Source organism: Cynocephalus volans, chromosome 16, assembly GCF_027409185.1.
Source record: "Cynocephalus volans isolate mCynVol1 chromosome 16, mCynVol1.pri, whole genome shotgun sequence".
In the NCBI taxonomy this organism is placed as follows: domain Eukaryota; kingdom Metazoa; phylum Chordata; class Mammalia; order Dermoptera; family Cynocephalidae; genus Cynocephalus; species Cynocephalus volans.
The window spans coordinates 47,099,337-47,127,291 of NC_084475.1; the positions used below are offsets into that span (position 1 = coordinate 47,099,337).

Below are 27,955 nucleotides of genomic sequence, written 5' to 3' on the forward strand. Positions count from 1 at the left end.
GGTATTAATCGAGGCTGTAGAGGTTTCCCTGTGGGATGGATTAACAAGTGAGATCATTTCCAGCCTTGTTTTCCTTGGGGAATAAAAGAAGCATTTTATAGTTTAAAAATTGTGAACATGTTTATTTAATACTGATAGCAACACTATGAAGTAGTAAAGTAGGTGGGACCTTATCTTCATCTTTACAGATAAGGAAACAGGAGGTTGGAGAGAAATTAAGCCACTTTTCCAGCATCACACAGATCATAAGGGCAGCACCTGGGACTGACTAGTTCCTTTCTGGAACATTCTTCTGCCCAGATGTCAGAGCCTAGAAGAGAGATCTGGGACAGGCAACCATGCATAAGTATGTTACTCATTTGATCAACATGTTATTTGAGCTTCTCCTACGTGCTGGGCATTGGGTATACAGTGGTGAACAAGCAGATAGCTAGGTCTCCTGCCTTCATGGAGCTTATAGTCTAGTGAGAAAGATGAATGTTGAATAACAACCTCATGATAAAAACCTTGAAACATGGTACGCACAGGATGCCAAGCAAGGAAATCAGGTCAGCCTCGTTTAGCCTGGACACTCGGGGAAGGACTCTTGAGGAAAAGACTTAAAAGCCAAATATTCACAGTGGGGAAAAGCAGTTTAGGCAGAGAAAAGAGGCTATGCAATGGCCTTGAATTGGGAAGGAGCTTGGTCTGCTGGAGGCAGGACTGAAGAAGTGAAGAGACAGGAAGGTGGCACAAAGTGAGGCTGGAGAGGCAGGTGGGTGTCGCTCCTGCAGGGTCTCGTTTGCTGGAGTAAGGATTTTCTATTTTATCTTCAGTGCCACTCGAGGGGTTATACCAGAGTGTAAAATTACCTGTATTACGTTTTTTAAAGGTCTGTTTAGTGACCATGTAATGAAGGGTTGAGTGAGGGAATGAATGAGTTAATGCTGGTTGAGTGCTTTCCATCACTCATGTCACATTTATCATTTATTCATTAATAATGGAGGCTATTTACTGAGTACAAAGTTCTAGGCACTGTACTAGACATGTCTTAGATGTTATCTCTAATCCTCATAACAGCCTTGCAAACTGAGGTGGTTCACTTTGCTCTTTACAATTACCCTCAAGAAGGTATAGGCATATATCTACCTCCATTTTATAGATGGGGAAACTGAGTCTGGGAGGAGAAGGTGGGATTTGAGGCCTGTCTGTCCCACCACCACCATGCTTTTTTCTTATATGCAGGTGGCCTCTCTGCTGGCGACAGCACATAGTGGGTTTTAATTCACATACAACACTGAGTTTCTTGGATGTCATGCCCATTCACAGTTGTGAAGCACCGTCAAATCCCAGACTAAAAAAACTATAAATAAGGGAGTTAATTTTGACACCTAAACAGCAAGGCAGAGAGAGATTGTCACAAAAACTTTGTACTGCAGTGGATGGCAACTTAATCAGAGAGCTCTCGGAGGAGTCTTTTGCCCTCGGGTGTTTATTTTTAAAACATGCTATTGTTTAGCCCAGGCAACTGCTTCCTTTGTAGTGTTTTTATAAAAAGTTCAGATGATTACTGCTTTGGCCTGGAACCCACACCCCAGCTCATGAGAGCCTCCTCCTGGGGTGAAGAAAGCAAGTGCTTTTTCCTAAAATAAAGAGCTAATAGGTGTCACTAACTTCCAAGGACAATCTTGAATTTTATCCCTATTTCTAGGCCACAGTCTGGCCTCAAAACTGTCTCTGGTTTTAAAGGATGATCTCAGACTCACTGTAACTGGAATCCTGCTCATCTTCTTCTGCCCAGTTCAGGTGTCACCTGCCCCACCAGGTCCCTCATGGTCGCCTTGGTTTCCTCCGAAAGCCTGTTCTTTGCACCAGGGCTTCACAAAGCATCTAGTTTTAAAACTGAATGGGGAAAATCCAGCTTTTAAAATTCCTAATCTGTCACAGATCTTTTTTGTCATTATATTCAACAGACATAACATTGCTGTCCAGTTGCCATAAGCATTTTTTAACACTTGCTGTTTGTTGATTTCTGTGCAGATCCCATCAAGCCTGCTTTGTAATGTATGATTGCACAGTCCCCTCCCATTTGTCAGCTCCCATAGGACAGCCATCTGCTCCCAGGAGAAATGAGTCTGGGAGTGGACTGTAAATAGAGGCTGTACTCTAGCTCTTGCTAGGCACCAGGGGTGACCTGAGAGCAAGGATGGCATCAGCAGGTGGCTGTTGAGAATGAAAATCCAAAAATAAAGCACGGTGATGTTTTTACCTGTTTGGGACTAAGGTGGGCATGCTGTGTGCCCTCCCCCCCAGTAAGTGATGGAGAGGTGCCATCTTCAGGGTCTAGTGCCTAGATTACCACACCTGTGGCATAGCCCTCATTCGTTGAGCTAGACCTCGAGTTCTCACAAGGGCAGTATTGCCCCAAAGGAAGCAAAAGCTATTTGGGGAGGAGAGGAATTTTGCCCTTTTTATGTAAAAAGCACATCTATTCATTTAGTATATAAACACATACAGTTAGTGGTATTAAAATTTCATGGGGGTGGTGATTAGAAAAAAAATATCTAAAAGGCTTTAGGGGAGAGGGTCATACAATAATGAAAAAAAACAGGTTGAGAAACACTAATGCTAAATACGTTTTCATATGGAGGCCTTTTATGGGTGAAAAGTGTTTTTGTTGGCTACCCTGGGAACTGAACCAAACCACCATGTATAAGTGGTTTCTAAGGAGACTACCTGCTGAGTCCCAAATTTCTGACACCCAAGTGGACCTTTGAAATAAGCTCAGTTTGTAAGGGAAAGATTATCTGTAAAAAATGCAGTTCTTTCTGTCCTGTGGAAAGTTTCAAGTACGAACATCCATGGAGCACCTTACTTAATGCACTGGGGACCCAGAGAAGCATAAGCCTTCAGCCTTAGAGCAATATGGTCAGCTCAGTGAGGGAACTTCATGCCAGGAGATTGTAGTTTATTGTCTTCCTCTCCCCTGCCCCTGTGCTGGCAAGGTAAAGAGGTTTTACTTTTTTTATAATGATGTTAAGCTCGAGTTTGTTGGTTCAACATTGTTGAGCACCCACCAAATACTGAACACTGTGGTAGGGTCTAGCGATTATGCTGTCCAGTATGACAGACGTTAACCACATGTGGCTATTTTACTTGGGACTAATTAAAATTAAAATTCATTTCTTCAGTCACACTAGCCACCTTTCAAGTGCTCGCTAGCCTTACGTAGCTTGTGGAGACTACAATAGACAGCACAAAGACAGAACATTTCCACCATCACAGGAAGTTCTATTGGGCAGCACTGGTCCTGAATTTTGCAGCACGTAGAAGAGGCCATGTGGCACAGCGCTTAAGGATACGGTCTTTGGGGTCAAACCTGGTTTGGGATTGGGTGAGAGCTCCACCACTCACCTCACCAGCTTTATGACCATGTTACTTATGTTCCTTAGCCTTTCCAAGCTACAGCTTTCTCATCTGTAAAATGGTGATAACAATGCCTGCCTCATAGGGCTATCATGAAAATGAAAGGAGATGCAGTCACTGTTCACGTAGTGTCTATTGTCATCAATTTTATTTTAATTATCATCATCATCATTATTATTATTGGCAGGTGGGGTGTTTAGACCATCCAGACAGACAGTTTATAATCATTAAGCTCTGTAATGTTCCTATTGTAGAATTTTTTAAAAATTAGGCTGTTTCCCTGAATATATTCCCTCCCTCTACAGTGGTCACCACCCTTATCCCCAACAATGCACTATAAATCATACAAGAGCCTGGATTTGGGGGACAGCTCTGCCCCTGATCATTGATGACTAAAGAGGTAGAGGGGCAACTATAGAGCATAGAGAAGTACCATTGTTGATTTGAGTAAATTTCTGAGATATCCAGGAAAACTGTAGGACTGAGGTGGATTAGAGGAATGGGAAATAAAGCTCTTCCCAAAAGTGACTGCAGGATAGTTGCTGTGCTCCTGCAGAGAGGAGCTGGCTGACTGCTTGGAGATGTATTTGTTGAAGATATTTCCACCAAGGATCTGATTATTACAAAGACTTTTATTGCCACCTGAGTCCTGGAGCACAAATAGAGGCACCAGCCCGTGGCCAAAAATATAAGACAAATTAAGACCTACTAAGCTAATGCTGGAAACAATTACACACACAGATTTAATTTGTTTCACTTCTGGAAGAAAAGTCTGAGAGGGCACCAAACACATACCCAAGAACAGTTCTGTAGCCACCATGTGACTCTGTCACTTTTCAGGACCTTGAGGGCTAGAAGCTACTTAGATTGGTCATCTAACTGAAACAACTTCACGGGAAAAAAAAAAAGTAACCGAATTATAAAATGGGCAAAAGAGTTGAATAGGCATTTCTCAAAGGAAGATATGCAAATGGCCAACAGACACATGAAAAAATGCCAACATCACTAAGCATCAGAGAAATGCAAATCAAAACCACACTGAGATATCATTTCACCCCAGTTAGACTGGCCATTATCAAAAAGACAGAGAATAGCATATGCTGGCGAGTATGTGGAGTAGGGGGACCCTCCTACACTGTTGGTGGGACTGTAAATTAGTGCAGCCGTTACAGAAAACAGTATGGAGGTTCCTCAGACAACTACAGATAGAACTGCCATTTGATCCAGCAATCTTACTGCTGGGTACATATCCAAAGGGATGGAAATTATCATGTTGAAGGGATACCTGCACTCCCATCGCAGCTCTATTTACAACAGCTAAAAGTTGGAACCAACCTACGTGCCCATCAACAGAAGACTTGATAAGGAAAATGTGGTTTATACACACAATGGAATAGTACCCTGCCATAAAAAAGAATGAAATTCTGCCATTAGCAGCAACATAGATGAATTTAGAGAAAATTATGTTGGGTGAAATAAGCCAGACATCAATAGAAAAATACCATATATCCTCACTCATAAGTGGGCTAAAAAAATAAATAAAACAAATAAGAAAGATAGAACAACCACAATAATTCATTGAATTTTCAAAAGGAGAGAAAAGAATGAGGCCACCAGAGGTGAAAAAGGGGGAGGGAGAGGGAGATTAGCAAGACGTTGGTAAAGGACGGACGACAAAAAAAATGTTTATATTGTGTAATGAGAAATATATAATTATCCTGATTTAAGTATCACATATTGCACACCGGTATCGATATTCAATGCTGTACCCCACAGATATGTATAATCAGTTATATTTCAATAAAAACAATAGTAATATGCTAAGCTCTATAATGAAATAGGCAAATTTTATAATCATATACCTAGAAAACCTGTATGTTTGCATTATTTGCTTTTTTTAAAGAGACCTAAATCAAGTATGTGATAGTTCATTTGTTTTTGAATTACAGCCTCCAGTTTCTCTTGAATTTTTATTGTTGTTGTTCCTTACATATTTTAATTGTTTCACTGTCAAGAAAAGAAAGTCTCCTCGGCACAGCAAATTGCATTTTTCCCAGAGAAAGAGAATAGAACCTATCATCAAGGTTATTCTAGGATGTGACTGTTGCAGTATGCCCGTCATGCGGTAACTGCACAACCTTGTCCCAGAGGTTGGCAAATGGGCCCTTAACAACATCCTGGGGCAGCTAAAGAGGCCACAGCACCTTCTCCAAATATTAAATTCCGAAGGAGCAATCAACAGCCAGAGAATGGTGTGTTTAGAGGCAGAAATGATTTATTCTGTCATCACAATGGTGGTAGCTTCCTTTTAGATTTTTCCTGTACATCAAATATGTATGATTTTATGTAAGGAGAATAATCCCCTTTCACTTAAAAAAATGGATAGGACTTTTATAGTGTGGGAAGTTACTATAAAAGCTACCTGTGCATGCTGAGAGCCATACAGGTTTTCTACCTTTCTCTTGGAGTTGCCTTGTGACAACCTCTTCCTTTTTCCTGGTACCCTGTACCTTAGGCTTTGCAGATGGTAATGAGACAACTCATGCGTGCTGAAGATACAAAATCATTTTCTGTGATGATCATTTGACTCAAAATGTGATCCTCATTTTGGAAATTGGGCAGGGAGGAATCTGAAACCTCCAAATGACAGCTTGCTAAAAGATGACTTGGTTGCTTCTCAACTTGCCTTATCTCCCTCGTAGAAGTCCATTTACAGAGCAACAGTGTTTGACTCCATTTATACGAGCACCTTTCATAGAGGGACAGGGTTTCTAGCAAGGAGGGACACATGCATTCCACCTCCAGTATACCTGTCCTTGGTGTTCCAGGCAACCCTTTCAAGCCTAGGCAACCTTCAGTCATTTGATTGGTAGCCAAAGACCATTTGAAACTAGATCTAACAATGTGACCATAAGTCTCTTAAATTACCTATGCTCTCAGAAATTATTTATTTACATCCTTCTTCTTTCAAACAAATTTTAAGGCATCTCATAATAGAAGGCATACACGATAAGGTTGTTCATGTAGAAGCAATTTGAAAATCATGAAAAGAGGAAGGAAATATGCTAGCCAGGATGGATAATGGAATTACTGTGATTTATTATTGAATTTGGCCCTGAGATAATCTAAAGGCCCAGGAATAAGTGGATGATTAAATACGTTACGGTACGACCACATGACAGAAGATTACGGAGCCAGGGGGAGTTTGTAACGATGAGGAAAAATACAATACAATATTAAGAAGACAGAGGGTTTTTTAAAACTATGAAATTATCTTAGCTACGTTTACAAAACACTGATTAAAAAAATGGGGAGAAAATTCGCCGGAATATTAACCGTAGTTGATGAGATGAAGTGATTTTTGTTTTCAGCTTTGTATTTTTCTTTCTTTCAGATAATTGTCATGAATATATATATTACGTTTATAATTACACATAAAAATTATTTTTGCGGTTGACTTTGAGCTTCCTGGCAGACAAGGCAGAAAGGACAACAATCTTGAGTTGCATGATTCTCATTATGTGATAAAAGATCTCATTTCTTCAGTTCTTCAAGATAAATTCTTCCTTGATACTGAATTCCAAAAGGGGTTTATCATAAGGGACGTCAAATGATAAATGTACGCATCTCGATGAAGTTCTTAGAGCAAATGCAGAAGGGGGATCCTTCTGTATTTCATGACCACCCTCCCCCCCGCCCCTGGGAGAGCCAAAGGCTTGCACTCACTGTGCAGTAAGGTGGTAGGAATTAGCCTGCAGGGGAATTTGCGCCTCACCAGACTTCCATTTCTTAATTCTGTGTTTTGGTTTTTGGGGGGAGGGAGACGGGCGACTGGCCAGTCTGGGGATCTGAACCCTTGACCTCGGTGGTACAACACCATGCTCTAACCAACTGAGTTAACCAGGCACTGTGTTTCAGGTGCTGCTTTTGCCCACTGCACCCTGTCCAAACACACTGTGTGAGATGGTCCCAGGAGATGCAGAGGACAGCTGTCCGCTCTTTATTTCACACCTTGGAGATGGAATCACTAGTCCTGGAAATCTATCTTTTAAAAATTAATGGAATTCAACTTCTTCTCCCTTTCAGGTGTTGCTGCACTGGATTCCAATGTATCTGGAAAAATTGGTCTGCGTGCTGTCTTGTATTATTTCTGTACCACTCTCATTGCCGTAATTCTAGGTAACATTTATTTCTGAATGCTTATTCCTTTATATAATTGCAGCTTTTCATTCAAAAGGCTGTTGGGCTTTTTTAAATAAATGATTTTTTTAAAATCAGAGAGTAATATTGTCAAACTACTATGAAGCCTTTTGCCTTGAAGTCTACATAGCACTTTTTATGTGAAGAAAATGTAATACTGACTGAACTTTGTCCATGGTACTGCTTATTAAATTCTCTGTTAAGAAGCAGAAAGAGGGTGACAGGTCTGTGCCTTGTCAGGATCATGGAGTAGAAGAAAGTGGAGCCAAGAGCTTATATAATCCTTAAACTAGATAATTAGTCTGTAATAGTGGAGTTTAGTAAATATAAAATGTTTCCAGAAAGACAGCATTTTAGTGCATTTCACATTTCACATAGTACCAAGAGCTAACAGCTAACAGAGCCCTTCCAAGCATAAACCCCATTTGTAAGAGGCAGAAAGTTCTAATAAGGGAATGTAGCTGTTCTTGTACTTTAGCACAGTGTTGTGAAGAAAGCATGGCTCATCCTTTGTGACGTAGCATGACATTTTAGGAAGGATGACCAGAGTGGGAAAGAGGGAAGGAAACAGACTCAGATGTTGCAGCCAGCTTGACCGTTGCAGCCTTGCTTTACTGAATAGATAAGAAGTGGTGGAACATGATGAGGTTTAGTGGTATTGGGCCACGGGACCTAGGATGACCTGAGCCCTGCATTAAACCAAAGCCATGTCTCCTCAATGGGGTTCCTGAGGGAGACAGACACAGAGAAAAAATTAGCAGAGAGAAAGCAAGACACTGGGCATCTTCTGCAACACTGAGAGGGAAGGGTGGATGGTGCCCATCATGGCCCTCTGATCACCCAGTGACTCCTCCCACCAGCAAAATCGACCCATTCAGCATCCCAAATCCCACCCCTGGGATTAGCATCCCCTCCTCTTGGAGGAGGAGCAAGAAAGGGCAGGGGGGCTTTTTTTTCTTCACTCCCTTCTAGTCAAACCTCCAAAACCTGGTCTCTTCTACGATCTCCCACCTCTGCTTGGACACCTCAAGTGACAAGACCCATTACTTCCAAGGGTCACTTTCAGATGCTCTACCATGTAGAGCATCTTCCTTACAGCAAGGTGAACCATGTAACTCCTGTATATGTGTCCTCATTCTACCCCCAGAACAACATTTTCCCATATGATGGCTTTCTAGATATTTGAAGGCTTGTGGCATGGAAGAAAGACAAAGCTGGTTCTGTGTGACCCTCAGGAGAATAACCAGCATCTGTGGGTAAAAGTTACAGAAAGATACTGATACATTTCCCTGGGCTGGAAATTGAATCACCCTCTCCGCCACACCTGCCTAGGTTGATCTCATAAAGCTAAGGAAAAGAACAAAGAATATTCTCATCAGCAGGTGTTTCCAGAAACAATTTTGGGATGCAGCTTCTTCATTTTTTTAAAATAAACAAAAAGAGTTCCTTCTGCTTATTCATTTAAATGGAAAAGTAATTAAGGCAGCTACTGAGGTCCAGCGGAGGCTGAGCATTTTGGCTGGACCTCAGGATCCTCCCCATCACAGTAGTGCCTAGTACCACCATGCCTTCTGGTTCTAAGAAGGATGCACTAGGTGCTAGGTGTGTTTGGTACCTTGGAAGGTTCTTAATGCTCTGCGGGTGCTGTCCTTGGCCACAGGTATTGTGCTGGTAGTGTGCATCAAGCCTGGTGTCACCCAGAAGGTGTCTCAAATAGAAAGGACAGGCAGCACCCCTGACGTCACCACATTGGATGCCATGCTAGACCTGATCAGGTAAGTGTCTTGCCAGCAGGTAGCTCCATGGGCATGTGACCTGTGTAGTTGCCCAAGGCACTGTGCATGCTTTAATGCTCTACTGTTGCTGTCTTGAAATTTTCAACAATTTTTAAATTATTGTGCATTTTCATGTTGCCCTGGCCCCCACGAAATATGTAGCCAGTCCTGCTTGCCAGGTCATGGTTCCAAGAGGGAATGGAAGGAACAGCCTCCTCTGTCAGGATTTAGCATGGACAGAGATGCAGAAAGTATACTTGCTGCATAGAGATGCTGGGCTGGGTTGGGTGGCCATCTCTGAAACACACTTTAGAGAAATACATTTTTTAATTGTAAATGAGAGAAACTCACCTATCTGAAGCCATCAGAGTCAGAAATAGGTCAGTCAGTAAAAAGGACCAGTTAAAGCAGAGACTCAAAAAAACGATACAATATGCATTACGTATTTTGTTTCCACTTAAAACTTAAATGCATTTATTTGCCAATTTTTTGATGTAGGCCCCAAAGTGTAGTTTATTGTAATTTCATATCATTTCTGTTGCATATGCTGCCCGTATAAATGGATCATCAACAATTTCCAGATTCAGTTTCCAGAGTGGAGCAATAAAACCCTTAAAATTGCAAAGAAAGCCAAGTTCTAAATCCTTCCAGATTTTCTTTTTATTTGAATTGTCTTCCCATACCTAATTTAACCACAAAAATTTTAGTCATTTGCCTTTATTGAATTTCATGCATTCAGCTTAGTTTTTATAGAAACCACTCCTTCCTTGTCATGCTCATATTTCATTGACTTACATAATATTTAATTCAATAATTACGATCTTTGCAATTGGCATATATAATTTGAGGACAAATACAATAGACCCTTGGTAAGCATACATCCTCACTGATGAAAACATAAATGTGCAGACTATTGAAGAATAAATAATCTCTTGACTGTGAATGTGCACCTGCCAGTGGGGCATGTCACCAAAGAGAGAAAGTGTGTGAGTTACTCAGTGAATAGGTTAAGAGACGGTTGATTTAGGAGAGCTTTCTCTACTTGGGTGAAGCTCAGCAGGAAAAAATATATCTTAATACAAGGAATTATTATGCAAAGGAGAATCCAGAAGAGAAATCAGAGTCCTTGTTTTATATTATACTAATTTTCACGAATGTATTGACCATGACAGGAAAACACTTTTTGCCCTAAAATAATACTGCTTTTCATGTCTCCAACAGGAATATGTTTCCTGAGAACATTGTCCAAGCCTGTTTTCAACAGGTAATATTAATGACTTTTGCCCTCAGATTGCTCCCCTCTTCCCATTACCAATTAAGATTTGTTTTTCTACTGTGACCCAAGAAATGGAAATTAGCCATTCAAAAATGGCAGCAGGAAGTGCACCTGTGAATGGCAGAGCTTCAGGTGACTCCTCTGTTCATATCCCTGGTCTTTCCGGCCCACAGTGAAGTGCATGCCATAACTTACACTGCTCCCTTTTTCTTTATGCTTTAACCCCCCTTCTCACATCACCCCCCAAAGAATTCCAATGGGGAGCAAATCAGGAATCTGTCAAATAATGAGTGCTTTAAAATGTAGCCTCCAGTACCTATTTTTGGAGAATCATGTTATATTTATGAAGAAACTTAGACTCTCTGCAGATGCAATGCGGTGAAAGAAGTATCTCTCCATCTCCTCTTTCCTTTCCCTTTTGAGTTGAAATCAGAATTTAACCCACACAGTGTGATTAGCGTGCTGGGATTTGGTCCTATGCTTAATCCTTATTTCCCTATTGCTGACCTACAGAGCACTGTAACAAAGCCATGATTTCTTTCTCTAGGAAAATTTAACAATCTCTTCACTCCATTTACTTCAAGTCTTTTTCTCCTATTTATCAATGTGCTTTAAGACAGGAGTCTAACACAAACTGCTGTATTCATTTACATAAATTACATGAACAGAGACTTCTGTGTATACCAACAATTATATTGCTCACTGCTGGCCCATGAGGCACAGAGACACCTCTATTTCAGTGGTGTCTTTACAGATCAGCCACAGTGGTCATTTGTAAGGTGCTCAGTGTTGGCAGAGCCTTGTAGGAGGGACATTTATGCCTGGTGTGATAATATATTAACTCTTTCTTGAACCTCCGTGCTGAAGCTCCACAGAACCAAACAGGGCTGCAGGAAGAGAATTCAACAAAATCTCACTCACCGATTAGCCCTAAAAGGACTGTTGATTTTGGAACAACCATATAGTTAAACCGTTCTGGATGTTTATTAAAGTCATGGCGACTCTATCAAAGGGATGAAGTGTTTTTCCTAGATTAAAAAGAATTAATTATTAATTAATTAAAACAAAATGATTGACAGGAGGCTCTATAGAGTCTGTGAAAGCACGTATAGATAAAACCTACACTTACCTTTGCATTATTGCTCCATTAATTTGTCCCTTTATTATGAACATGAGAGAACATTTTGACAATATTGAACAGTGGTTGTGGGAGTCAGGGGTTGGGATTTCTTTCAGTTACGAAACCTCATAGGAAGTACCATCAAAAACTGGAACCAACAGAGGCATCAGAGGAAGAACCCTGTGGTGGCACTTGTTTGGCCAAAATAATATAATCCTGTGGTTTAACCTCAGAAGCTTAAAAAACTCCTTTTGTTTGTTTGCTTGTCTTTGTTTTTCTCCTACATGCAGTACAAAACCACACGTGAAGAAGTGAGTTCTTCCAGTGATCCAGAGACAAATGTAACAGAACAGTCCTTCACAACCGTCATGACAACCGCTGTTGCCAAGGTACTGTCCTTGTCTCCTGCTCCCCTTCCCCAGTAGCAGGCACTGAGTTGTGAGTCAGCACGAGATGCAGATGCAGTGGCTCCTCGCTATTTGCAGAATCTGCATTTGTGATTAATTCACCCACAGTACTTGTAATAATGTATTTGTAACCCCAAAATTCATACTTGCAGCACTTTCATACTCACAGGCAAGACATTGGAGTCACCCGACGTGCACGTTCCCAGCTGAGGTCGAACAAGGCTGTGTTCTTTCTTCTTTTGGTTTCATAGTGTAAACAGATGTCCATTTTGCAGTGTGTTTAGTGCCACATTTTTCATATTGTGCATTTTCTTGGTGATCTTGCTGTTTAAAAGGGACCAAAGCATAGTTATGAAGTGCTGTCTGGTGTCCCAAGTGCAAGAAGGCTGTCGTGTGCCTTACAGAGGAAATACGTGTGTGAGATAAGCTTCCTTCAGGCATGAGTCATAGTGCTGTTGGCCATGAATTCGATGTTAATGACTCAACAATGGATATTAAATAAGCTGTCTTTAATCAGAAACATATATGATACAATGTTATGCTGTGACCAGTCTTCACAGGAGCCTAACTCTGTATTTCCCCTCTGAGCAACACTTCAGTATTCCCACGCGGTCTCCCATACCTGGTACTAACTACGCCTGACCCTGCTTAGCTTCTGAGATCACACCAGATCGGGTGCATTCAGGGTGGTATGGCCGTAGGCAAGCAATAGTTCAATATTACTAATTCAGTGTTCACAGCCACATTATAGAACATAACTACCAAGAATCAAAAGAACCAGCTGTACCACACAGAGAAAAGAATGAGCCCTGTCACCTCTATATCTGCCACTGCTCACAGTAGAGTTGGGCATCTCTGAAAACTGTTTTACATTTGCAAGGCTGCATATAGATAGAATGCTGGCCCACAGTTCCTGTCCGAATCTCTCTGCCCAGATGTGATTCAGAGTCCAGACTTCCTCAGACTTTAGAAGGGCCATGTGGCGTATGTACTGTATATTATGTAACACCCATAAATGGGGTTGGCAACACCACTCCAGAATCAAGCACATTAACATTTCTGCAACAAACTCATGAACATTCTGCCAAGTGAGAGAAATAGATGATCTGAAGCCTCATCTCAGGATAGGTTTTGCTGCCAGAAGAGTTTGCCATAAACTTATCAATAAAATTGACAGGTTTTGAGAATTTTTGGAATTTTAAGAATTGGAGATTACAATGTGTGGGCATGAAGTGGTACCTCTGTAAGCCTGTAGTAGATTTCTCCAGAATGTTCTCTGCCTTCACATAGGAAGGAAAGATTTAAGGAAAAAAGAAATATTCAGTAGACTTAAGAATTCAAATTAAATAGACCATGGTGGGCGCTCCCTGCTTCCTACTGCAGAAGCCTTAACTCCTGTGGCTGAGATCAAGCCCTGCTTGACCTGGCTCCTTGCTTGTTTTCCTGGCTTCCTTCCCAATGGGTCCCCTCTCTTCTATCCAGATCCACCTCCTCAACTACTCCTTCTTCTTGCCTTTCGATGCAGTTCCTCAAATATTTTTCTGAGCACCCAACCAGTGCCAGGCCAATGTGGCATCTGAAGATTGATAAATATTACAATCGGGAAGGATGGGATGCTTTGGAAGCATTCAACAGAGGGGTTTAAATTAGTTTGGGGGCCATAAAGGATGAGTAGGAATCATTCAAGCCAGTGCAAGGGTGCCCAGAGCATGATGACTGTTGCCTTTGCTTATCATGTTTCTGGAACCTGCGCTGTCTTCTGGCTGCCTGATCCCCAGGCCTAACTTTCCATGACCTTGAAGGCCTCATTCATGTCCCAACCTCCCTATGATACTTGTAACTCATGGCTGCGCTGTGCAGTTAATTACGCACCATCTTGGTATCATTGGCTCGTATTTCTCATGGTTGGTCTTGTCTTTCCAGCTGAATTTTAAGACTTTATCCTGCAGCCAGTGCAGTTAGAACACTCAAGATGCTCCATAAATATTTGTTTGGTTATAAGTAAGAAATGCCAACATAATTCTCTATATACCTGGTTTTCTTCACTCAGATTACATTATCTCTTGGTAAATTTCATGCTATTTTTGGAGGGGAGGGGGTTGGTTTTTTTGGTTTTTTGGTTGGTTTGTCTTTTTAAAAGATGACCAGTAAGGGGATCTTAACCCTTGACTTGGTGTTGTCAGTACCACGCTCTCCCAAGTACCACGGGCCGGCCCTGTCTCATGCTATTTTTATCCAAGATGAAGTCAAGAAATGGTTCATAGTTGTAGGTATCTGGTTAATTTTTATATCTCTAAAGTCCTGTTGGTCATCCAAGACCAGAGGCAGTAAAGAATGTTTCTGTGCTTCACTGTCAAGAAAAAACAGATGGTAAAATGTCCTAAAAATGTTCACACTGGTAAATATTTTGCACTTCTGCATTATTAATTCCTATGATTTTAAAAGCAGACTCAAAATGTAGCTAGTAGTTAAAATATTCCTGAAAAGTGCCTTGATTCTAAAATTCATACTAAAAATGTAAAATGTTCCAGATTAGGAAAACTTCAAAAGAAATATTCAAACATGGACTTGTTGAGAGAGGAAAAAAAACTTCAAATTTCAATTGGGGAAGGAGGTAAAGTTTATTACATACATAGTTTTTTAAGATTATATTTCCTAAAGTATTGTTGACTCTGACTAGTAGATCATTAGTCTATTATTTTTGGCTGCTTATCTTCACTGCCTGTGAATTCTAACGAGATTATAATCGTGCATCAATGTATTTTCTTGGTTTTGATCCACAGAATAAAACAAAGGAATACGAAATCGTAGGCACGTATTCAGATGGCATAAATGTCCTTGGTTTAATTGTCTTTTGCCTGGTCTTTGGACTTGTCATTGGAAAAATGGGAGAAAAGGGACAGATTCTGGTGGATTTCTTCAATGCTTTGAGTGATGCAACCATGAAAATAATTCAGATCGTTATGTGGTAAGCAGACGCCATTTAATGCCATCTAGCTTCCCTTGACGGCATTCCACAAGATTAGAAAGAGGCTTATGTTTCTCAACTGACCTCATCCTAGAGAAGGTGGACATTTAATACCGACACTAGAATATTAAATAATTCTACATACTCGTCAGGAGTTAGTTCACTAGCAAAAATCTAGCTGTCGGCCATTGTCTTTTCCCTCAAAGCCCTGGGGGAATCATCTTGTACCCAACCAGCATTTGTGTAAGAAGTAACTCTCAAAAAAATGACTTGAAGGAGTTTCCTGCACATCAGAACACAAGGTTTTGTCCTTATTGGGCCCCACACAGATGTGAGATTCAAAATATTTACAACTGGTGCAGCATGGGCACTAACCCATCTGAAGAAAAGCTGCTGTCTGTGAGCATCCCAGTGACGCCACCTGAGTATCTGCCTTGGCCTGGAGATGCCAGAAAGTCCACCTTTTCTCGGAGAACTCTGCCTCACTTATCTCATATTGAATTGATTCAGTGTTATTTAATCCAAGGTGTAGACATTGACAGTGGTATAAAGGGTTCAGTAACAACAGCCAGGCAAGTCACTTAATTCTGCAGAAATCTCAGCTTCATGATCTGTAAAAAAGGATAATAAAACCCACCCCCACAATTGGGAGAAGTACTTTAAGTGAAATGATGCATATAAAATACTTCCTCAAACATAGGACATAATGAGAGCTCCACAAATAGAGCTGTGATGACCACTTCCACGATTAGGGTTTTGACTCTGTTGCTGATACGTGGGAAACAAGATGATCGTGGCTAGAAACAGCCTAGTGTCCATATTTGGCAGCAAGAGTCAAGCTCAAGTGAGATAAGCAGATATGACAATCCGCAGATATATGTGCACTGGGAACGTGGCATGGGTCCTCACTAGTCTGACCACACATTCTTGCCAAGTTTCCAAACTTCCCTTACAGTACTTTAGATGGGTAGAATTTGAAGTTCACACTAGTACTAAAAACCATAGGCAGCTTAGTCCACCTGGGACTTGAAACTGAGCCCTGCATCATTATGGCCCCGTGCCCCTTCCAGCCGAGTGTACATGCCAAGCTGAGGGTGCATGCACTGGCTTGCTTCTTCTCCAACATCCCCAGGCTGAGAAAACACCTGGTGATGGAACGTCATCTTTGTTGTGCTTACTTTCTAGTTACATGCCTCTTGGTATTTTGTTCCTGATTGCCGGGAAGATCATAGAAGTTGAAGACTGGGACGTATTCCGCAAGCTGGGCCTTTACATGGCCACAGTCCTGAGTGGGTATGTCAGACTCAGAAGAAAAAACAGAGACCTCGTTTGATCCAATAGGATTCCTGCAGAGAGGTTGGGTTTTGGTTGGTTGAAATCATCTTCTTTTCCCACGCGGGGAAAGCTGGGGTTCAGAGATAAGAGAGCAGGGGGAGGACTGCCCTTTAACAGCTGACCGGTAGGTGGATCATGCTGTGATAATTGCCAGCTCTTGGCAGAACAGCCTGGACCCGGGCTTTGTGGCTGCCTTTATTGGTCGTGTTAAGATAATTTTTTCATACAAGAGAGAAATGCACTGTAGCCTCTCTTGGCTCTCTCCCAGCCTTCACTTCCTCGAGGATGTAAACTAGCCAAACAAGAAAGAATAGCAACCCTTGTCCCCTGAGCCTGAAAGAAATTAGGAAGGGCCTAAGTGAAATCAGATTCAAGTGAGTAGGAGCAGGATGGCTGGTTAGCTCAAATGCTCTTGCTGGAGCTGGTAGCCACTGCCATGCCCTGCATCACCAGGGAGGCAGAGAGGGTGCTGGAAAAGTCTTCAGGCTAGTAGGAACTGTGTACGTCTTTTTAGAAGCCATAAAACAGGAAGGCAGCAGGGAATGGGTTATTTGCATATTTATTACAGTGCAGTTATTGGTTCCTTGAGGGGAGATGTGATGGGACAGGTTATGAATGGTGCCCCCAGATACCTAACCAGGGGCAGGACACATCACATATGCTAAGGACTACGGACCAGGAGAGAGAGTAAATATCATCTGTTTGACTCCCACAGTCAACACCCACAAACACCCAACTGAGCAATCAACTCATCTATTGGAACTTGTTTGCCTTGGGGGTTTCCATCGCACGGCATTTGGCTCTTAATCTGTGCTCACCAAAAGCACAGTCCTGCCAGCCAGCACAGAAGCAGCCTGGTTTCTTGCAGTGTGAGGGCCAGGTCAAATCCCAGGGCCATGGTGGTAAGGGAGGCAGGACCTCCTCCTCATTAGAGGCCAGCCCTGCCCTGTGACGCTGACACTGGCAGGACCAGGGGCTGTGCTGCAAGCTCTCTGACAAGAAGATGCTCTCTCCAGACCTCCAGGATCTGTATTTGCAATGACCACTTTTTATTATTTCAACCACACATAACTGATCTGTAAAGTCTAAGTTGACACTTACATATACATGCCATCTGCAAAATGGGTCTCATTTCTCATGCCCTTTATTTTGTGTAACCTGCATATTTCCATGTGAAACAAGGAACAGTTTTGGAAGGCAGGAATAATAAAGAGAAGAGGGTCAGTCCTAAATTATGACTGCGGAAGAGCAGGGACTTTTTCCTACCACAACTCTGACTTCCCTCTTAGACAGCGGGTGCCATGCAGCAAGACAGCAGCAGGGTTCAGGGAATGGGGGTGTTTATACACATGACCTGTGCTTATTGCACAGTTGACTGACTTATAGTAAGAGCTATAATGAGATATAATGTATGGGGAGCACTGAGGGCGCCAAGTGGGGAAGGATCAGCTCTACCTGGGAGAGTGAGGGAAGGCTTTTCTGTATTAGTCCATGTCTGTTGCTTATAATATATATACCTAAAACTGAGTGATTTATAAAGAAAATGAAATTTATTGCGTACAGTTTCTGAAGCTGGAAAGTCCAGAATCCATCTTGTGGTGGCGACAGTGACCCAGGGGTCTCACATTGCAAGATGGTGGAAGCAGAGAGAGCAGAAAGAGAGAGAGAGACAGACTCTCCTCTTCTTTTAAAGCCCTCCAAATCATGCCCCAACCACCATTTTTAATCCATTCACAGTCCCGCAATCCAATATCTCTTCAAGGCTCTACCCTTCAATCACCATAACAAGATTTTCCACCCTCCTAACAGTCACAGTGAGGGCCAACTTCCTAATACATAAAACTTGGGGGACACAATTCAAGCTTCAGTGAGTTTTGAGGGGGACATAATTCAATCCACTACAGCTTCCCAGAGGAGGGGGAAGTTTAGCTGAGTCTTAGAGGATGAGTAAGAATTCAGCAGCGGCAGAAGGGAGTGAAGCGCATGTTTGCACATATAGCAGGAATAGCACGTACGGGGCGGGCAGCATAACCCTGCTCTGTGAGCTCCGAAGTTTGGATTCAGCTACTGGTTTTGCCATGAACTTTGACAGGATGCTTCATTTGCTGAGTGAGCCTCTACGTCCTCATACATGAATTGGGACATACGTTCCTGCCCTACTTCTCATTTTCTCATGGGTTCATTGTGAAAGTTGAATGATATCATGGATAGAAAAAGCTGTTTGGAAAAACGATTAAATATACAGAGGTGGCATTATTTTGAAACTGTTTCTCTTGTTTACAGGCTTGCAATCCACTCCATTGTAATTCTCCCACTGATATATTTCATAGTCGTACGAAAGAACCCTTTCCGGTTTGCCATGGGAATGGCCCAGGCTCTCCTAACAGCTCTCATGATCTCTTCCAGGTAAACAGAAGGGGGCTTTCTAGAAGAAGTTTCCAGGCCAACCTTTATCAGCTCTCACCTCACTTGATGAAACAGACTCCAGCTTGTGGTTTTTATAGCTGCCTTTAATTGGAGAAATGACCTCCATATTCTCTGCCCCTGTCCTTGAATATATATCTTCAGCCTATTGAATATTTCCAGCCCTCCTGGCATGGCCTACAGCCCAGGAAGGGGTTATAGTATAACTGGGAGCAGTGGTGGGCCCAGCACCTCCTGATTCCTGGACCTGGCAGAAATGCCAGCATGCTTTGGCTCTGTTTAGTGTTTGGAAGAGGGGTGTCTCTTCAGGTGGGTACTGAGAACCAGCATTCCTAGACCCTAAGTTCCTTTCTCTTTTTATCACATAGTTCAGCAACACTGCCTGTCACCTTCCGCTGTGCTGAAGAAAAGAACCATGTGGACAAGAGAATCACTAGATTCGTATTACCTGTTGGTGCTACAATCAACATGGATGGGACTGCACTGTATGAGGCAGTGGCAGCTGTGTTTATTGCACAGTTGAATGACATGGACTTGACCATTGGGCAGATCATCACTGTCAGGTGGGGCATGGTTTCACACTCATTTTCATTACTATTACTGGGATTGCCTCAAGTAAAAATGGTCTACAATGGGAGACCAAGAATGACCAAGCGATGGATTGTTTTTCTTGGTCTACAAAATCCCTTCCCAAGATTAAATACAACTATATCACACGTAATATAAAAATGGTATGCAAAATTTATGCTTCAGGGTCTGTGTAGCTAAAGACTTCATTCTGTGCTCAGTTTGGTGCACCCAGTAGGTACTAGGCACAGAATAGGCACCAAGGACTCATGGTTGAATAAGGGCTGGTCCCTGCTTTCAAGGGGTCTCTGGTAGGTAGGGATACAGATACCCAGATGAATGCTGAGGGCTGTGATAAGGGCATAAGAGAACTTCAAATGGTGGGCACAGAGGGCCTCAAGGAGGCAAGGGTTGGCTCTACCTGGGAAGAAAGAGGTATAAAGGGGAAAGTTGAGTTGAATCTTAGAAGAATAAGAATTTGGCAGGTGAGGAAGGAAGATAAGAGCACTTTGGATAAGAGAAATAGCACATCCAGGGGCTTGCGATGTAGCCATGGCCTGGGTGCAGAGTACAGCTATTTGATATGGCTGGCAAAAGGAGTACAATGTGGAGAACGTAAAGGAATGAGGACACAGGGGTCATATCATGAAAGGTTTTGTATGGGGTGTCATGGAAGGTTGTAGACAATCTGTCATATTAGGGACAGATTTGCATTTTAGAATGATAACTAGCAATATGGTGGATGGATTGGATGGGGGCAAGGACCACAAGCTAGAAGACCAGTTAGAAGACAATTGCAGAAGTCCAGGAAAAGTATTAAAAGGCCTACATCAAGGCAGTGACACTGGGGATGGCAGAGGCATCAACTGGATTCATGGTGAGGGACAGGAGAAAGCTAGGATGACTCTAGGATTGGTGGAAGATTCTGGACTGGTGGACAGGGCTTATCCGAATAGTGACTAGCATAAGGGAAGCAAGTGCAGGTGGAAAGAGTATATTTTCTGACACATTGAATTTGAAATGCCTTTAAGATTCCCAGGTGGAGATACACAGGGAGAAATGTAGGTCTGACTGCAGATACAAAAGTCAGGGTCATCAGCTTAATGGTGGTCATCAGATATGTGGGCCACAAGTCAATTGTCTGTGTTTGAATCTCAGCTACACCATGATTAGCTGTAACCTTGGGCAAGTGACTTGAGTTCTCTCATGTTCTGTTTTCTCACCTGTAAAATGAGGCTGTTATAGTACCTACAATTTATTCAAGTTGTGGTGATTAAGTTAAGTGATGCATATAAAATGCTAGTAAAATGCTATAAAATGAATAGTACCTGCATAGTGAGCACTCAAAAAATGTTGAGAATGGATGACATTATATAGGGAGAGTTTGTAGAAAAGAGGAGACTAAGGACTGAGCCTTGGGAAATCCTAATATTAGAGGCAGGCAGAGAAGGAAACCCCAAGAGAGAGAGTGAGAAGGAACAGAGAGGCTGGAGGGGAGCCAGGAAATGATGGTGTCTTGGAAACCCAGAGAAGAGCGTTTTTCGAAGAAAATAGCCCACAGAGTCAGATACTGCAGAGAATTCTAGTCAAATGAGGACTGAAATTGTCTGCTCAGGTAGATGATAGAAGTGTCATAAGTGAAGTTTGCCAGAGTTGTTTCTCTAGCACTGTTCAGTATGGCAGCCACCAGACATGTGTGGCTCATGGCTAACTGAACTGGATGGCACAGATACAGAACATTTCCATCATTATAGAAAGTGCAATTGGACAGCATTGCTTTGGGGTGATAGGCTGGGATTGGAGTTAACCCTGAGACATTAGTTCAGTTTAGAATGGAAGTTTAAGACTAAACTGGGTGTCTAGGCCTCCTCAAGGTTGAATCTGAACGTATTAGAGTTAATTCACTCTTATGTCCCCAGAACAGGTATAAATTCTAGAGTATAAATTAACAGACTCATAAAATAAAAGGTTGTTAACTAACAATGTTCTAATACAGTGCTTTTTAAAAATCTTCCCCAACCCTAAGTCATAGAGTATTTATTGCTGTTTGCTTAAAACTGACTGAAGACATGTACAAAACACACCATTTGGCACTCAGCTGGGGAACTGTTACTGATATTGCATAATTTATAAAAAGTGTTAGCAGCCTGGGCCAGAAGAGCCTAAGTAAAGCCCTGTAGTTACAAGAGCAGAGAGGATGTTAAAATTGAAACCTTGAAGCATGCCTGAGAAAGTTTCTGCTCCTCAACCACCTGTGTGGTTCCAGCAGTTATTACCTTTACATTTCCAAGTGCTTTTTCCCATCTTCCTCACCCCAGGCTGTGGAACCCAGTTGGCACTGAACTGATTTCCAAGGAGTGGTTCTATGAGGTGCCAATTCTCTCATGTATTTGCCACTTTATGATGAATTCCCTCCCTCTTCCTTAGTCATAAGTTTCCTAGACCTTTCTAACCTTTTTTTTTTTTTAACCTGACACTACTAGAGGAATCAAAACCGCTCTCCCTACTCTCTGGTGTGTTCTTAAATCAGGTTTGCTGATAACTACTGGCCTAGAAGCAATTACAACTCTGAGGCCCAAAGTAATCATTGATTTAAAATAAAAAATCCTCCCTGGCTCTATCTAGGAAATAATAAAAATTAGTTTTAACTTTACAGGTTATTGTTGTAGCTAATTGTTAAGGAGATTTTTAGACCCATAGTGTATTTCTTTCTGTGGTCTCTTCGGACTGGCTATCAAAGAAGCGTTAAGTGCCATCTACCCAAAACATACCCTTTTGTGGTTTTATCATAATATTCACTTATCAAAGGTTACAACTGATTGACAATGGGATAAATTGTCTTATAAAAGTGATAATTACAAGATTTGGGGCCTAGAGAAAGCTTACAGAAAAAAAGTAGCAGCACTAGCTGTGGATGTTGTTGCAATAATAGTTGCTATTTAGGGAGTTGCTTTAGCTGCAGCGAAGTAGAAACATCACTAGCAGTAGCAGTAGAAGAAGTAGCAGCAGAAACAGCATGCTTTCAAGTGTCTACTACCCAGGTGTGCTATACTGGATGCCTTACATGTCACTTAATCTTCACAGTAGCCCTGCAAAGTACACATATTACTCCCATCTTAAGCAAGGAATTGAGATTCACAGAAGTAACTTGCATATGGAAATGCTATTAGTAAAATGGCAGAGCCAGAAGTATAACCGAGCTGCGTCTGACTCTAAATCCTGTGTTCACTCTAGTTCAGAGCCCAGCCTCCAACCCGTTTAGAGAGCTAAGTTAAATGTCCTGTCCTAAAACTAGGCCTCAGTGCTAGGACAGAACTTTATACCAATGATTACTATGTTTTCCTCTGTGAAAACCGTCTAAGTCAAAGTAGGATATTTTCAAGCAGCAGGAATAGATTTTTCTGTGGTTTTCGTCTATCTGAATATTTATAGTTCCAAGTTGCAGGCCAAAGAAGGTTTAGTAAGCAAGATCAAGATTCAAGGACAGTGTTTTCTTTGACTAAATGGATTTTGGGTTTCAAGCCCAGCTTCAGGCTATAGAGACATGGTTAATGGTGATGTGACATGTTGGGGCTCCAAGAGGGATCAATGGGCATGGGCACAAATATCTTCTGACAGAGAAAACCATTGACACATTCAGTTTAAGTTTTTTCAACCAGCATTGAAATAAACTTGGGTCTTCCAAAGAGTAGTTAGGTCGGAACAGATCTAAGGGATTGTGCAAGCCTGAAACCTTTAGAGAATTGGCACAGCTCCAGAAATCTCTGTAAAGTAGTGGCCATAGCCACTGAAAGAAACACACTTGTCGAAGAACTCTGGCCTGCGCATGACCATACCCTTACACAGCCTCAGCAGTGCATCCATAGGCACGTGGATGGGCAGTAGAAACAGCTTCCTAAGAACTCTGAGCCTTTCTGAACTCACAAGAATATGGATTTGAGAATAGAATCAGGGATTCTTCTGGTTTAAATTGGCTGTTTCTACATCTTCACCTTTCAACCCAGTGGCATCTTGACAGCAGTTGCCTTAGCTCAAGGGCGAGGACATGTCTCCATAAAGTACTTTGGGTGACCCCTCAACCTTATCCAAATCGAGGACTTTTCAGGGCATAGTGAGCATTCATTTCCTCCAGAATGATCCAATCAAAATAAGGAAGATGTTGCTGATGGAAAACTGCACATTCTAAAGAGAAAAATCCCTAGTACAACATCTTATCTGCCCAAGAGGGATCTTTTTAAATACATGGAGGTAAAGTTCATCTGGCTGCCTCTCTTGGATTCTAGATCTCTCTTCCTTTTGCGCAAAGTGCATCCACTGGTGAAAAGGAACAGTCAGGAATAAATGTTTGTACCTTGGACAGGAGTCATAGGTATTTCTCAATTCAGTGCCCTAAAGGACAGCTCCCAGAGAGGTAGAGTCTTGTGATGTCAGGAAAGTGCATAAAACCTGCTTAATCATTGCCCATTGCTTTACCTTCACCTGAAATACCCTTGCCTATCCACCCCTACCACTGTCCCTCTACCCATCCTTCAAGGCAACTTAAATTCCTGGCGCATTTCAGATATTCAATAAATGACTGGGTGGGTGAGCAGGAGAAGGGAGGGAAAAAGCACGTGGAGAGGTGTCTGGCACTTATTTAGGACAGATGCACGCATAGATGGAGACATAAAGCCTTCTGTAAACACCCCAGGCAGTAACTCTTGCCTTCTTGAATATCTCTCATGTTTTGGTGCCTCTCAAGCAATGCTTCTGTACTTCCTTGCATTAGAGTGATTTGCCATATCTCGCCAGGCAAGGACATGGCATCATTCCCCATGCCCACCCCAGCTCTCATCCTATAATGAAACAGAGCTGGTGCTCAGCAGATAACAAATTCTGACTGCCCAGTTTGGGGACACAGCAGTAACAGTCATCAGGACTAACCATTTCAGGGGCCTTGAAGGGAGAAAATAGGTGTTTAACTCCTTTCCTGCTGATATGTTTTGGTTACAGTATCACAGCCACAGCCGCTAGCATTGGAGCTGCTGGTGTGCCCCAGGCTGGCCTGGTGACCATGGTGATCGTGCTGAGTGCCGTGGGCCTGCCCACCGAGGATGTCACCCTGATCATCGCTGTCGACTGGCTCCTGTGAGTTGGAATAAATGCACTGCCTAAGCCGGATGGGCAGGCGGACTTCCCAGCCATGCAGAGTCTGCAGTCTGTCATCATTCTCTCCTCAGATTTCCTAATAAGCCATCTGTTTTTGCTTTAATTTCACTCTGACCAGGCCATCTGATAACGTGCTTAAAAATTAACTTCTCATAACTTTGAGCAGTGATTTTAAAAAGCCCAGTAATGCTCAAGGTTAGGAGCTGGGTGTGGGACAAGATAAACATAGAATAATATGGTGAAGAAGCTGGGAAGGCCCCCTTCAAACCCTGTAGCTGTCCTAGCCTATCTCAGCCCTGGTGCAGCATCATAGGCTCAGAACCACCTGCTCCAGAATCAGTCCGTCTTCCCAAGCATCTTGGAACCGTCAGGGCAGTGGCATGACCAAAGGCTCTGGGGTAAGACTGACTTGGGTTGGAATCCCCATCCAGTGTCTTACTAACTTTTTGACCTTGAGAAATTTCCTTAGCCCCTCTGAGTCACAGTATCTATGAGATTGGAAAAATTCACCCTGCCTCACTGGGTTGTTGTAACCCACTCATGTGAGTGGAGGGTCTAGAACAATGTCTGGCAGCCAGTACTAGCTCAATAAATGGCAAGTTGTGTTATTATGATTAGATAAGTTGAACCATTCAGGCTCCAAGCAACAACACTTTCTTTCTTCTCTCTCTCTCTCTCTCTCTCTCTCTCTCTCTCTCTCTCTCTCACACACACACACACACACACACACACATACACACACACACACACAGAGAGGCAGGAAAGGAACACTGCAGAACATAAGGTGAGAATGTGCATTCGGTGACCTCCAAAGTTAAAGTCAGAACGAGCCTGGTTCATGTCTTTATCCTTGATGCCCACTTCTTTTTTTTAAAAAAAAAAGATGACTGGTAAGGGGATCTTAACCCTTGACTTGTTGTCAGCACCATGCTCTCCCAAGTGAGCTAACCGGCCATCCCTATATGGGATCCAAACCCTTGGCCTTGGTGTTATCAGCACCACCCTCTCCCAAGAGAGCCACAGGCCAGCCCTTGATGCCCACTTCTATACACTGGTCTTCTGGCATCTGGGTTTGGCTCCATCCCCTGGCCATCAGGGGTTAAGTGTAGCTCCATAGTGAACCTTCATCATCACCAGCTTGGGCTTACTGGGGAGTCCAGTGCTGTGTAGTTTGCAGGCAGCAGCAGAGATGGAGGAAAGGGAAGAAGAAACTTTCCATGTGGGTTTGAATATACAGAGTCAGGTCCTGGAAGGCAAAAGCCCCTGTACCTGGCTTGGAAGCTGTGCAGCTGGTTGGGATGACAAGGCCCAACTGAGGTGGCACCCTTCTTATTAAGACACCCTACCCTTGAGGAAAACTTTGGTTTTTCTTTCTCATGGTGATGGTGGATTTGCACTTCTCTCTATTTCCTGGTTCTTCCTGGAACCAGTGACCCTCACTTCGAAGATAGCCAGATGAGTCAAAGGTACAAAGTGAGGTCATGGGATAGAACGTAGGACCAGTCCAATCCCTGGCCTTGTTCTAAGTAGCAGAAGGGCATCCGGAGTGGACATGTGTAAGCATTGTTGGCCTTTTCAGTCCTGCAGGTGTAGTTTTCACAATACCATGTACATAGTTCCCACCAACAAAGTGCCAAAACCAAAATGGATGCTCCCCTCCTCCACAGGCCTTCCTGCCACCAGCCTCTTCTCCAGGCCATCTGGGAGTGAAGACTGGCAGGGGGTACCTACAAGAGAAATCTGTTCCTGAGCACACCTGTGTTTTCTGACCCTGTACTCTGCCATGTCCCTGCTGACTTGCTCATGAATAGATTGACCTGGTTTAGCAAAGAAACTAGTACCCCATGGACATACAGAAACACACACAAACCCCATATACACTTGTACACACACTACCCACAAACCATCCCAGTCTTCTCACCTTTGCCAAAAGAGAGCCCACAATGTCATTTGCATCAAATCTAGAAAACCCGCAAGACAGAGTTAGGGCTGAAAGACTTGCTGAATTCTGAACCTCTCTCAGTTCCCCCCAAAATGTGTGAAGACCCTATTCATATTTCTTTGGGAGAAAAGGGAATTTAGGGAGACTTAAGGGAGTTGTCCATGAGGACAGTATTTTCTGCATTTATTTATATCTGAACTGAACATGTCAGGTCTTTCCCTCTTTCCAATGGTGAAGGAACATGAAATCTGGGCCCCCTGTCTGACCCTTCCCGTCTCTTCCTCAGGGACAGGTTCAGGACCATGGTCAACGTCCTCGGTGATGCATTCGGGACAGGCATTGTGGAAAAACTCTCTAAGAAGGAGCTGGAGCAGATGGATGTTTCTTCTGAAGTCAACATCGTGAACCCCTTTGCCTTGGAATCCACCATCCTTGATAACGAAGACTCAGACACCAAAAAGTCTTATGTCAATGGAGGCTTTGCTGTAGACAAGTCCGACACCATCTCGTTCACCCAGACCTCACAGTTCTAGAGTCCCTAGCTTCAGATGACTGGGAATGATAAAGGACAGCTCCGTAAGAGTCATCTCCTAGCAATCCAAACATTATCAAAAAGAAAACCACTCACGGCCAATTGTACATTTAATCTGATTCACAGACTTCCAGATTATATTCTTCATTTGGATTCCCAGCCTTTGCTCTCCAGGTTTTGGGATTTGGGTAAGGGGCAAGATGAAAGGTAATTGGTTAAAAGGAAAGTTGTATTATCTGGGTTTTGAAAATCCTACAAGACAAAGTTGGGAAGTAGATAAAGTAATCACTGGTGGAATTAGGTAATAGATGTGGAAGAGAAATTGCTTTCTCATGCACGGACCAGTGTTTTGGATTTTTAAAAAAATATTCTGTCATTGGTTACAAATTTTTACTCAGCCTTTCTATTGGCATGGATTTCCTTTGACCTCTCACTTTATAATGTATCTAAACAATCCCTCCCCAGTTAATGTGCCAAATTGTCCATTTTGAACTCATCTTCAGCCAATTTCAAAGAAACTGCTTTGAAAGAAAACAGACCAGCACAGTTCTGCAATAACAGTTTTAAGATGGGCGTTGGGTTTGGGGGGAAGGGAGAAATGTTCTTTTTTCAATGTACTGTATTGGAATGCTGGTAACTGTTAACCCAGTGTTCAGTATAGAGATATATATGTATATGTATATGTATGTATATGTATATGTATATATTTATTATTTTCATATAATTTGCCAGAGATCAGAATTGAACTGTCAATGTGAAATAAAGAGCTCTCCTTGTACTTGAATAATAACTACAATTCCTACCCAGGTCTGCTTTGGGGCTTATGTTCTGCTCAGAAACTCCTTTCTCGGGAGCA

At 42.5% G+C, this 27,955-nt stretch overlaps 1 protein-coding gene across 1 annotated transcript in view; it reads left to right on the forward strand.

The window, feature by feature from the left end:
• SLC1A1 (solute carrier family 1 member 1) overlaps positions 1 to 27,100 on the forward strand; it is a 76,792-nt gene extending 49,692 nt beyond the window's left edge. Inside the window, exons 3-12 of the mRNA XM_063080747.1 lie at positions 7,492 to 7,584; positions 9,266 to 9,380; positions 10,602 to 10,644; positions 12,067 to 12,165; positions 14,967 to 15,151; positions 16,337 to 16,444; positions 18,770 to 18,892; positions 19,279 to 19,473; positions 24,470 to 24,604; positions 26,854 to 27,100. Of these exons, the coding sequence (XP_062936817.1) occupies positions 7,492 to 7,584; positions 9,266 to 9,380; positions 10,602 to 10,644; positions 12,067 to 12,165; positions 14,967 to 15,151; positions 16,337 to 16,444; positions 18,770 to 18,892; positions 19,279 to 19,473; positions 24,470 to 24,604; positions 26,854 to 27,100 (1,343 nt within the window). The remainder of the gene's footprint in view (positions 1 to 7,491; positions 7,585 to 9,265; positions 9,381 to 10,601; positions 10,645 to 12,066; positions 12,166 to 14,966; positions 15,152 to 16,336; positions 16,445 to 18,769; positions 18,893 to 19,278; positions 19,474 to 24,469; positions 24,605 to 26,853) is intronic.
• The last annotated feature ends 855 nt before the right edge of the window (positions 27,101 to 27,955 follow it).